The sequence below is a fragment of the Zeus faber genome (assembly GCF_960531495.2).
Source record: "Zeus faber genome assembly, chromosome: 1".
Classification (NCBI taxonomy): domain Eukaryota; kingdom Metazoa; phylum Chordata; class Actinopteri; order Zeiformes; family Zeidae; genus Zeus; species Zeus faber.
The window spans coordinates 31864090-31877008 of NC_137193.1; the positions used below are offsets into that span (position 1 = coordinate 31864090).

Consider the following 12919-nt stretch of genomic DNA (forward strand, 5'->3'; position numbering starts at 1 on the left):
GAATGTATTGTTAACAAACAACCTCCAGCCCATTTGACATTGGTTTGCTTTCCCCTTCAATTTTCCCTCCACACATAAAATGAGAGCGTGGTTGCTAGTTCAATGTCCTGTCAAAAGGCTGTAGTCACATGTGTGAAGAAATAGATAATTATACGTCCCTTTTTTGGTATATTGAAGTACTCCAAACAAGAGCTTCAACTTTTGAGCTATGTTGCTGCTAATGTATTGAGGAGGGGTGAGACTGGAGGAACTTACTTGGTGAGCTGTCCCTTGCTCTTGTTGTTGTCCACTCCATTGTAGGTGACTGCGGCCAGCTTCCGGCTGCGGTAGTTCTCATAGTGCACGTTGTTGGTCACGTCCTTCAGGTCCTGCATGTGGGTTCTGCAGCACGACAGGACTCAGTTGTGCATTTTACTTTATAAATTGATTCTCACTTAGGTCGGGTGCACACCAAAACGAAGGAGAACTGTGCAAGATTCTCTAGTGTGGCGCCACCCATTTACAAGGTCAGTAAATTAAACACCCTTGAAACACAAGAGAAGTACCAATTTACCTCCCCTTTTTACAAGCACTAGAATGAAAGTGTTCCATATGCAGAGGTAAGACGATAACTGATAAAAAAAAAAAAAAAGATAATCAAATGAATAATGAGGATTACTAAGGATGTGTATGTTTTTCCTGACCTGTCGTGCATTCTCACCAAAGTAAATCTACGCCCTAAACGAAGGCAAAGAGATGTATTTATTGCAATTTAAGGTTCTTTACTCACCGTGTAAACAGCTAGAGAATCTTACATGATGCTCCTTTAAGCATTGGTAGGCTAGCACTTGGAAAGAATTAGAACGACCACGACCATGGTGCATAAGGTGTGTGTGTGTGTGTGTGTGTGTGTGTGTGTGTGTGTGTGTGTACCTTATGAGCATGTTCCGCAGAATTGTAAAATCGCAGTGCTCTCCGTTCTCCACTATAAGAGAGGATACAGGGAAGGTGGTTAGTGGGGCCTGCTACGCACTAGCGCAGGGATGTGGTGTAAAGTGCGAACTTGAGGAGAACCCAGCAGTGGAACTTCCCATGGTGTTCCTCACCCCTGGGCCACACCAGAAGTGACATGGTCAGCGACACAAAGGCGCTGTGTTGTTTGACGATTCATCAATCTCTTCCGGGTCCGTATTCATTTGGTCTCCAACACGCTCGCGTAAGCAGCATTCCCGAGACTTTAATCTTCAAATTGTGGGATTTCTCAACTTTCAACGGGTGAGTGAATCTTTGCTTTCGTTTTCAACCTTTTACGTTTCATAATATTTGCATAAAAATTTGCAGTCTGTTTGTTTATGAACGTAGTTGGATTATTTTACAGTACAACGCAGTTTATCGCTGGAATAAATAATAATCTTTAAATACAACAGGTTTTATTGCTGGAATGAGTAACGTATCAATGCAATGCATTTGATCGCTGGAATGAGTAATAATCTATAAAGACATAGAGCAGCTATTGACAGGAGGAAGGCGGTGCTGGTTCTTCTCTGTGGGTCTGAGGAAGAAGCCAGGGACAGGTTCATCCCTTTAACCAGAGGAGGATGCAGAAGATTTCCACCATCTATATATGTGTATTGATTGAGCTGTTTCTGTAATAGTTTTTTCTGATTATATTTTGATATCAGTTATTTGTGGTTTGATATAATGAAGAAAACATGCAATGGATATATTCTTGAACATTTAATAAAAGATATTAATAGTTTAATAAAACCTTATAAATAAATCGACAGATTTCTCTACTACATGAATCTACTGCTTGACAAGTCAGTTTGACTGGAGCCCATACGTAGTGACTCCAAGCAGCAAGGAGACCGTCCCGCTTCTGTGTTGCTGACCAAACCATTAATGTTTATAAAACTATTTCTCAAGTATGAAGTAAAATATAAAGTCTATTCCTGGGCGCGATATTTGTTTTCCTGCTGGAATGATAATATTTTATATACATAAGTGAAGAGCTCAAAATTTGTTGTGGGGGAAAATGTATTAGTTTGTTAATTTAACTCAGTAATCCACGTAAGGACTGCACATCAGCGATTTTATAAATGTGGTTGATGCATACCATATATCTTTTGAATGGCAATCTATACTCCAGTTCTCTCACACACTCTCTCCCTCTCTCTCACACACACACACACACACACACACACACACACACACACACACACACACACACACACACACACACACACACACACACACACACACACACACACACACACACACACACACACACACACACACACAGCTGTTACAGTTTCCCCCTCTGGACCTACGCTTCAGCATCGCCACATCCGTGTCCGGGGTCAACGCGTCAACAAATGTTTCATAACAGAATCCGTTTTTTTAATTTGTTTTTTTTTTAATCTCGTTAAGAGTTAAGAGACTTTTGGCTATAAAGTAGTCATTCCCATCAGTGATGAGATACTGAATCTTATTCCTGTGGGGGGGTGGGCTGTCACGGGATTTGTAGTAATAGAATTAGAAACGCTCCTTGTTTCCTACTCACATCCTGTTATGACCCGCGTCAGTTTCTAGAAAATTTTCACAGAATCACATTTATTTATTTACACAAAAGCTATTTGTCTTTGGAGCAGAAATATTTATTTTGCGGTTTACGAGTTGTCTGTTACATGAATTGCAACCCAAGTTTCCTGTGTCATGGCCGACATTCCTATTCTGTATGTGGTGAGCGTTCAGTACTTTGTCTATATACTCCTGGTGGCTCAGGTACACAATCATCTATGTTAATACGAATGTTGTTGTTACACTAATCTCTGTCGCAATGTAGCTTGAATGTTATTCTCCCTTGTAAGTCGCTTTGGATAAAAGCGTCTGCTAAATGACTAAATGTAAATGTAATGTAAATGTTAATATTAGCAGTCAAGCCAAGAATTGACATTCCACTCCGTCAAGTGCTGCTTCTGGTCGGACAGGAACAGATAAGAATTGAGGAAATGAGAGAACATGGCGGCATTGTGAGATTCAGCAGGCCACCCACCACAGGCTTTGGTTTCTTTGAGCAGAGGAGCAATTGTTTCCCCTCCTCAACCTACCTACAGGAAATATTACACCCCCAGCGTGGAGGGAAAAGACAAAACAGATCACATGGTACATTTGTTTTTTATTATTATTATTATTATTTTTTAAACAGCCTAACATCCCTGTTTACATGACCTGCCCTCACTTGAAAAAAAAGTAGGACAAATAAATACATAACCTGCCTTCAAACAACCCCTTCGGGCTACAGAGAGAGAGAGAGAGAGAGAGATCCCCTGTTTAGTCTATTCCGTTTTCAGGACAGGACAAGACCTGGTGACCTTTGACCCCCTCTCACCTTCAGCTACGCCCCAGGGATACTGCCTCCCCCGTACGCGCTTTCCGTTGACTTCGATAATGGTGTTGCTTCCGACCACCGCCAAGGGTAAGCGATCCTGCGGGGACGGGGAGAAGGGTTAGGGAGTGTGAGACAGCTGATCTACACTGGCTAAAAATATACAGCGCTGTGGACTCCCAGCAGCAAGTTGCAGTTACAACGAAAGTATCATTACGCTGAGATGGACCGCCAACCTTAAAATCTAAAGTTGGGGTTTTTGAACTAGAAGCTATTTCTGCAGGTATCAGAGAGTTAACTACTAATACTTTTTAAAAACATTTTAAATACGTTTGAAGACAAAAGGAGAAATGATTTCTCCCTTACTTTAAGTATCAAGGTATTAACCGTGTATTTGGGTGGAAGTAGGTGTCAGGTAGACAGGGAAGGTTATGAACAGACAGCAACCAGAAATAAATCCAACCAGAACAGGTAAATACAACAATCTGCTTGGGTTCCCTCTAGATGTAACAAAATAAGTTCTCATTTTGAGTAAACAACATATATAAATTACAAGTCTTAAATTTGAATTTCAACAAGAACATTTTGTCTACTTAATAACTTTAATGGCCCAATATTTGTAAAATAGAATTTAAGTTATTTTAAGGCTTTAAAAAAAACGACCTGCAAACACCCTGGGTAACTGGGTAACCAATTTTATTGGTGAATCTTGTGAGAGCAAAATGATGGACTTGTGGTACATTGCATATCACAGAATCCTGTATCCTAATCTTGATTGAACTGTCACGGTTATAAACTGTAAAAAAGTATGTGTGTTTTATTTGAATAAGTTGTAATGTACCTAGTTTATGCACAGCTTTTACATCACAATTGACAGAGTAACACTGCAGAACAATGCTTCAGAGTGCAGGCGCTGATGTAAGAGCGCACTCCAAACATCCGACACGTGATTGGTCGACCACAAGGCCACAAGCTGCAAACTACCCTACATCTGTGATGAGCCTGATAAAGATCAATATATATATATATATATATATATATATATATATATATATATATATATATATATATATATATATATATATAGTATATAATTTTTGCATGAGGTGGTTAGCTAGTGCCGTGTTCAACCCGACCGTGAGAGACGGCGGGCGCAAAGGCCTTCACGAGAAGCACGTTTCAGAAAAAGCGAGGAAGCCGAAACCAACCTTGATTTTCCGGACCAGCTTCATCTCCTCCTCGTCGTCCGTCTCCGGGAACTCGTAGATTTTGATTTTGTGCTCCTGGATCTCCCGCATTATCTAGAGAGAGCGAGCAGTCAGCGAAGGCAGTGGGACATTTTAGAGAAACAGTCTCTCCCTCTCTCTCGATGACATTTTATATACATAAGTGAGGTTTGATATTTGTTGTGGGCACCTTTGTTGTTACGCTCTCGCACGCACGCACGCACGCACGCACGCACGCACGCACGCGCACACGCACACACACACACACACACACACACACACACACACACACACACACTTAATCTCTGTCAGTCCCTCTGGAGGTCGAGTCAGTCAACCCTCTCAGGAAGAGGAAGCTACCCGCTTCTGCCAATACTCACCCACACTTTTCAGAACATGCATTCAAATCACATCCTCGCTCTCGCACAATGAGGTCAAATGCAAGCAGAAATATACATGAAGCAAAATGCTAATTCATCTGTACACTGAAACACTGGGCCATCAGATACAGTATATAGGAACATTTTGTTCGGTCTTTCAGGTTTTGTTTATTTGTATATACTAAAATTATAGACTTTTAGAGTGTTGAGTGGGCAAACCAACTTTCACTTGAATTATCTGGTTGAAGAACAATTAGCAGTCATCACTGGGGAACTCTGCAGGGTTTCATGAATCCATCGGGGTCCCCGCCCCATGCGCTTTTGTTACCCTCAAGAACAAAATCAAGATGAATTTAAATAAAGTTTTGTGAACGATGCCCAACATCCCTCCTTCTAATGAATTAAACAAGAGATAGTATCTACTGTGGATTTTAATGCTTTACATTGACTTGAAAGAGAAAGTCCTACGGCAAGGTTAAACATCAGGCGAACTGTGCACAGAGCCTACGCACCTGCTTCTTAAATTGTTGGCACTCCTCGGGCGTCATTGTGTCGGCTTTGGCGATGAGGGGAATGATGTTGACTTTTTCATGTAACCGCTTCATGAACTCGATGTCGAGGGGCTTCAGTCTTGGGAGGACACATGGGGGAGGTTAAATGAAGACTCACAATTTTTAAGTTCAAGGGCTTTGGAGGGGGGCCTGGGGTTAAGCTAGCTGGCTCGTTTCTGTTCCAACACTGGAATAGCTGAAAACCCTACGTTCGGCTGAATCGGCTGACGGGCCAGTGTAGACAGGAAATGATGAGAAATTAGCTGAAACTGCACATCTGGATCATACCGATATAACTGTGAATCTGATTAGCTTGGATTCTGGATCCCACTGCAAATCCTTTCCTGTTAATAACTCTGTTTGTTAGCGTGTGTGTGTTGCTGCGAGGGCTTTATTGGGGGGAGGGGGTGGCGAATGTGCTCCAGATGTCAGACTGCAGGACGAGCTCGGCCTGGCCCACTAGTTACATTTTCTGTAAACGCTCGGCGCCCCCTACTGCGCCGTGTGGCTGCACACGTGTGGACGCAACAAGGCCTCCAGTGCTGCTGGCGTAGCAGTTGCTAAACCAGATCTGTTGGGAACATTGAGGCAGATGCTCGTGGTGAATTGGAGCCGCATGGTGCCTGCTTTAGTGCAATGAGAACGGACAGCAGCCGAAGAAAGGTGGCAGTCAGGGGCCTACGCTGCGTCATTTTGGGGCCGCAGCGCAGAGGGTGGCAGGCTGTAAAACAACCTTTTGTTTTTGGGCAGTGGAGAGCATGCACTGCATGGGAAAACAGACAGGGCAGTTGTTTGAGAAATGCTGTGTGAGAGAGACAGACTTGGGTGCCTTAGTGTGTGTGTGTGTGTGTGTGTGTGTGTGTGTGTGTGTGTGTGTGTGTGTGTGTGTGTGTGTGTGTGTGTGTGTGTGTGTGTGTGTGTACTGTGCAGGACAGGCCAGACGTCTAGAGCCAAGACACAGATGGGAGGAAAAGGGTCTCCAGGTCAGCTAGCTCAGGACAGATTACACCAATGTTATTGCAGCACGTGAGCCCAGCAGGAGGCCAGAGGCGGAGCTGGGAGCGGTAATACATCTTGACTCGTGGCCAGGGAGCCAGACCGGGGGAACGTGTAAACACATTAACCGAAATGTTCCGCAGATGCACGCCTCATTTCACAAATCCCCACCACTGCGTCAGGGAACGAGGCGAGTAGCTTATAGAACACACTGGCGTTAAAGACCATCGACTAACTCTGCCTTGTAATTGTGTGTAATTTTAAAATCATACTGAGTCGCTTGGGGAATTTTAGCACTTGTTCACATGTGAAGAAATTGCACAGATAATTTACTGGCTTAATTGCTGAAGTGAAAAACAGACTTCCTTAGCATTTTGGCTGTGCGCAATACCTACCCGTGTCCAGAGGGGGCGATGAAGTAGAGGCAGCAGTGCACTCTGTTGTCGGGCATCTGGCGCCTGTTCACCCGTGACTCAGCATTGAGGTAATCCTCAAACTTGCTGTCGATGTGATCGATTACCGGCTGCCAGCTACAGAGCAGACAGTGCTCAGTGTCAGCAAAATGGCAGTTCCACATAGAAATGCAACAAAAAGCAGCGTAATCGTAGTGGCTCACCAGTTACTGTTGTCGACGGCGTCACCGAAGCCGGGGGTGTCGACGATGGTAAGCAGAAGTTGGACTCCGCCTTCCTTTATCAGAACCTTGGACTGCTCCACCTGAACACATGCAGGTTGGGGAACAAAGAAAAAGTCTTTATGTTAGCATAAATAGAAAAGCAAGGCAGTTAATAGCTTGAGGGGTATGGGTGCGGCTGCACACCCTCGTGGCAGCTCCCCCTTTACTTTATTGCAACCTTTTCTGTTTAAATGATCTTCCTTTCAAGTAATAGCCATTTTACATCGATTTGTGGTTGCAGATGTCTGGCACACAGCTTGAGGCATCTTTTCACACACAAGCGCAGAGGAATCCTCATCACGGACATGGATGCAGCTTCCTTCCAAACATATGAACTGCCATTTGACATGGCACACTCCTGTGGTGTGCGCAATATCCATGCCTTCCAATTAACTTTTAAGTACTTTCCGTGAAATCTCATAAAGAAATTAAAAGCAATTTACAAACTATTACGTACAAATGTTGGAGATATTGGCTACTTATTAGCCAGAGCTGTATAAAGCCCCCAGCCCCTCCAAAATGTAGTTCCAATGTGCCTGACTGCAGTAATGCATGGATACCAGACAGAACGTCTGTCAGCCGATAAGGGAAAGCCAGGGAGACTGGTGGTTAATCACAGTGGGGTCCATGCTGCACCCGTGATCAGCATGATGAACTTCCCTTATGATTTTAATCAGCAGATCTTTAATACGGAGTCTGCCTGCGTCCGGGCCATGCTCAGACTCGAGACTTGAAACCACTTAGTGTGTGTGTGTGTGTGTGTGTGTGTGTGTGTGTGTGTGTGTGTGCGCGCGCGTGCGTATGAGCAAGACTAATGAGAGCCAATTTTCCCCAAACAGTTTGTAGACAGACACAGACATAAACACTACCACAAACACACATCATTGTACCATGTAGTAACTCAGTCTACTGCCTTTGGGCCGCATCCAGATCTAAACATAATCTTTCTTAGGTTTGACGGGCAGAGATAAAAACAGAAAGTGCTTTAATTTACTGCTTAGCGAGGCTGTATAAATGCTTTAAAGAGAAAAAAAAAGTTACTTGTTTTTCCAAGGGACCAAACCACATTTGAGCAGAACCTCAGCTAAATTGAGATGTTACCTTACACTTAGGCATCACCGCAGAATGCCCGTGGTATGCTGGGTTGCACTGAGCTCTTGCAGCAAGCCACCTCTACAGATGCTACACTGCCTTATGGGAGTCTGACTGACACTGACACACACACACACACACACACACACACACACACACACACACACACACACACACACACACACACACACACACACACACACACACACACACACACACACACACACACACACACACACACACACACCTTCTTTTCATAATAAAGTCATCACACTTCATTTAGTGTGAGCACTTGCCTCAAATATTTCTTAGCCTCAACGGTCTTCCACTCCCAGCTTCCCCTTGCAATTTGTCAAGCTTGGAAACAGGTTTCCAATGTTGTGTTCGTGTGGTGTGTAGTGTCATGCAAAAACAACACAGAAAAAATATGATTTAGCAAGTTACGAGGGAAGATGGTTCAAATCTCACACTGAAAATCAGTGGCTGGTGGGACATTGTGTCCCCCTGTTACAGTGTTTGGTGGAGAGAAAAAAAGAACGCCCTGGGGACAATCAATCAGCCCTTAGCCTTTGGATGCTTGCGGGCCTCTTATTGGCTAGCACAGTAATGCAACCCCCACACTAAACAACACCTGGCTGGTCAGCGTTGGTGGGCCTCAAAAATTCCTGTGCTTTACTGTCCATATGAAGAGGCTTAACGCAACGTCGATCACCCGCTGTCGAGTTTTGCAGGCAAGGTCAAATAGGCAGGCCAACACCTCCGTGGCCTTCCCTCTACCACTTAGAAGAAGCCAGCAGGCCTACATCTTTGACCTCTGAACTCAAAAGGTTGGGCTCTGGGAGCTCATAGGGCTACACATATTGTGTGTTGTACATTTGTGCATTGATACTATGTTTAAGTGTATTTTTTTCCCACTTACCAGAACCCTGTGTCGTGTGCCTCTGAAATGACGAGAAAAAGAATTGCTTATAGCCCAGTTTGTTCAAAAAACAATGTTGCAACGCTTAAGTACATGTGAAATGATCCTCATTTTGAAAGAATTAAGGATAAGTTTGCCATTTTTCAACCCAACCTCACTGAATGCCCTACTATTGAGAAAGTTACCGCTGCACTTCAGCTTCTCACTGTGCTTAAATGCAGTCCAATGGGGCAAAGGTTTAATACAAAAACAAACAACAAAACATGTTAAATCCTATTTTCAAAAATGGAAAACTCATAATATTGTCAGAGGGCCTTTATATGTAATCTTTATATTACAGTCTGTGCATTTTATCAGGTATTTTCAGGATTGTATTGACTCAGTCGCACTTCCGCAAATTGCCTCTTTTGGCTATATCTGCTCTTAATGTAAGACTAGAAAAATAAGTTGCAACTGCAATTACAAAAAGTAGTTTTAAATAAAAGGTGGCATTACTGTTATTCAAAAACATTTACACTAAGACATGTAAATGCACGTTTTTGCTTAAAGATTGAACATTTGTTTACACCTCTCTGCAGCAGAGTGGTTAGTCTCTCAATAGCAGAGTGGTAAGTTTCTCAATAGCAGAGTGGTAAGTTTCTCAATAGCAGAGCGGTAAGTTTCTCAATAGCAGAGCGATTCGTTTCTCAATAGTAAATTGTTCATCGAAAGGTTGCGCTATGAATAGTTACAAATGATGGGAATCAACAAAAATACAGAACCTATTCTTTAAGCAACTAAAGTGCACGCTGAATGGGTAGGACAGACATCAGGACTGCTGAATTTACAAAGTTATCCTTCAAGCCTCTCCCCAATTCCTTAACAGGATGAGTCAAGCCACAGACATGTCTGCCACAGTGAATAAGCTCATGGGAAAAAGGAACAACTCGGCTCAGTTCAGTTGCGTGGAGTGCATTAATAAACTGACTCAAACAGTCTGGCTGGTGAGTGGTACACACAAAAAAATTTATGTAAAATAAAAGCAGATAGTTAATTGATAAGTTAATTGTGAGGTATTTAAAGTGCTAATCTGGTGATTTCCACGCAAATAAATGTCTGTTAAGTCACTATCGCCGAATGAGTTAACACAAAGTTGATTATGCCTATGGCCCTCTGATGAAAGCTCTTGCATTGGCAGTATTCTGAGTATTAAGAACTGGGTGTCTGTGACGACTTTCTAGCCATGCATTCACACACCCCATTCACATGCATTGACGCCGCCACACACCTGCAATTACCATTTTTTCCCACTTTAAATAATGTGAAAACACTTCTTAATGATTCAAAGCGTTCTTACTTGGAATATGAGATCAGCGTGTGGCCTATTTCTATGCAGTGGCTGGAATACGACTGTGTCGGCAACACTGCTGATAATGCAGCCACTTTTCTGGCTAATTACTAGGGTTCGACTGATTTGGGCTTTACTTCATTTCAAACTCGAGCTCTTACTATATGCCTTAAGCTGTCTCCAGACAGCCCCACTGAATAAAGCTGAAAGCCCCTTTAAACCAACCAAGTCTCAACTTGGCCTTGACAGGCTGTGATTGGGCCACTCGGACACCCATCATATGGCCCGCCCCCCAGTATATACAGTATACTGGGTTACCGCCTTTCATACGCCTCTTTGCTTATTCAGCTGTCCCCGAACCCGGAACCCGCGGCTCCCTCCATGCTGTCTGGGGCGTATTTAATGGCGACTGGGGATCGGATCCCTCGCATATGTCCCCTCCCGGTGCTGGAGGATTTCATGAAGAACGTAAGATTGTCGTGGGGCGCTCCCCAGAAGACGCGCTCCCCCATCCAGGCATTCAGCCAGTGGTCGACCCTGTACACCGAACCGGAGTTGGGATACCTGGCCAACCTAACCTAACCCTAACCCCCGAGACCTACGTCTAACTGAGCAAAGCGACTGACTTCTGCCTCACGATGGCCAAGGGTGCAGCGCCGGACACAGGTCGTGTAATGGGCTTTTCGGTGGTGATGCACCGTCACCTATGGCTGAACCTGTCTCAGATATCTGAGAATGAGACCAGGCTCCTGGATGCTCTGGTCAAGGTGTCTGGCCTTTTGGGGCCCATTGTGGACTCAATGAACCACCAGTTCGAGCGGCAGCAGAAGGACCGACTGGCATTGAAGAGCTTCATGCCCTGACGGATCCGGTCCTTGCGCTGCGAGCCCCAGCAGAACCACGGCTCATCACAGGAACAGTCGGAATCCAGACGGCCCCCAAAGACGTCGCTGGCCCAGAGCGGACCGGCTCCGGCCCAGGAGATTTCCTAGCCTCCCCCTGCTGACAGGATGAGGGGCTGGAACAGGAATCCTTTCCGCCGTCCACAGTAGTGGCAGACTTAACCCTAACCCAGGGAGGTGCAGAGGACCTGAGCCGGTGAGGGAGGGATTCATGCTGCTGCTGGACCTCCAGTTTTGACACGAAAAAGACATTCTGCTGTACCAATTCCCGTGCCAGCGAAAGGTCTTCATCATCCCCTCCCTCCCTCCAGTGTGTTTTCCCAGTGTGTTTATCGAGGTCCCCTGTCCACTCAGAAAAAAGAGTGTCATGGCCCGAAATGAATATACAGTGTGATCATGAAGCCTCACGTTAGGGTTTTCATATACAAATTGTGGAAAGACAGGAAATATCTGAGGTTCACCTTTCAGGACAGGGTGTACGAGTATTGTGTTCTCCTGTTCAGTCGCTCTCTGGCGCCCAAAATTTTCACTATTTGTGTGGAGTCAGCCATTACCCTCTGCGCACCCAGGGAACAAAGGTTCCGTCATACAGAAAGAAGAAGAAACAGTTGCGCGCACACACACACACACACACACACACACACGCACACACACGCACACACACGCGCGCGCGCGCTTTGATGGTGGCCGGTGAAATGGATCCTCTGCATTTGACCCATCCTGGCTTGTCCTTCCTCCAGGACAGCCAGGAGCAGTGGGCAGCATACGTGGACGCGCCCGGGGACCAGGTGATAAGTGTCCATCGCTGGTCAGACGATGATGGGTGCATGTTTTTGGTGGGGGTCCTTACTGACGTGAGGTGGAGGAAACCCCATGTGAGCACGGGGAGAACATGCAAACTCCACACAGAAAGGCTCCTGTTTGGGAGATAACCCGCCGGAGCACGGTGCCAACAGCGCCCCAAGGAGGAATCGAACCCAGGACCTTCTTCCCATACCCATACCTGGACGATCTCCTGATAATAGCGTCCAAGGAGACGGCAAACACCCACACGGGGCGCTGCTCGACCATCTCCGCAGCCAGGGTCTTCTGGTGAATTGGAAAAGGAGCGCTCTGGTTCCAGCCCAGCGCACTGTGTATTTGGGTCTCGATTTGGACTGTTGCCACTGCAGCTCGCACGCTGTCCATGTGCAAGGTCACCAGGGCATGTCGGGTTATGGTCCTGCTGGGCTTGATGGCAGCTGCCTCAGCCGCAGTCCCACTGGGTCTGTCCAGGATTAGACTCCTGCAATGCTGGTTTATGAAACAGGGGGTGCATCCTCTCCCGGGTACTGACCACTACACACGAGTGTCAAGACGGCCTGAGGTTTTGGCTGAGCCCTGAAAACCTCATGAAAGGGGTCTGGCTGGGACTGGTGACATCGTGGGTGGTGACAAAAACCCTTGCCTCCCTGTACGGCTGGGCCGCTGTTTGCGAGGGCCG

General features: G+C 45.4%; 1 protein-coding gene across 3 annotated transcripts in view; it reads right to left on the bottom strand.

Annotated features, from left to right (window-relative positions):
• septin7a (septin 7a) overlaps nt 1-12919 on the bottom strand; it is a 34800-nt gene that overhangs the window by 4671 nt on the left and 17210 nt on the right. For all 3 annotated transcript variants that reach the window (XM_080002588.1, XM_080002587.1, XM_080002589.1), the window contains exons 4-10: nt 7137-7237; nt 6916-7050; nt 5486-5603; nt 4576-4668; nt 3371-3467; nt 913-964; nt 256-381 (exon numbers count right to left, since the gene is read on the bottom strand). In XM_080002588.1, the coding sequence (XP_079858714.1) occupies nt 256-381; nt 913-964; nt 3371-3467; nt 4576-4668; nt 5486-5603; nt 6916-7050; nt 7137-7237 (722 nt within the window). The remainder of the gene's footprint in view (nt 1-255; nt 382-912; nt 965-3370; nt 3468-4575; nt 4669-5485; nt 5604-6915; nt 7051-7136; nt 7238-12919) is intronic.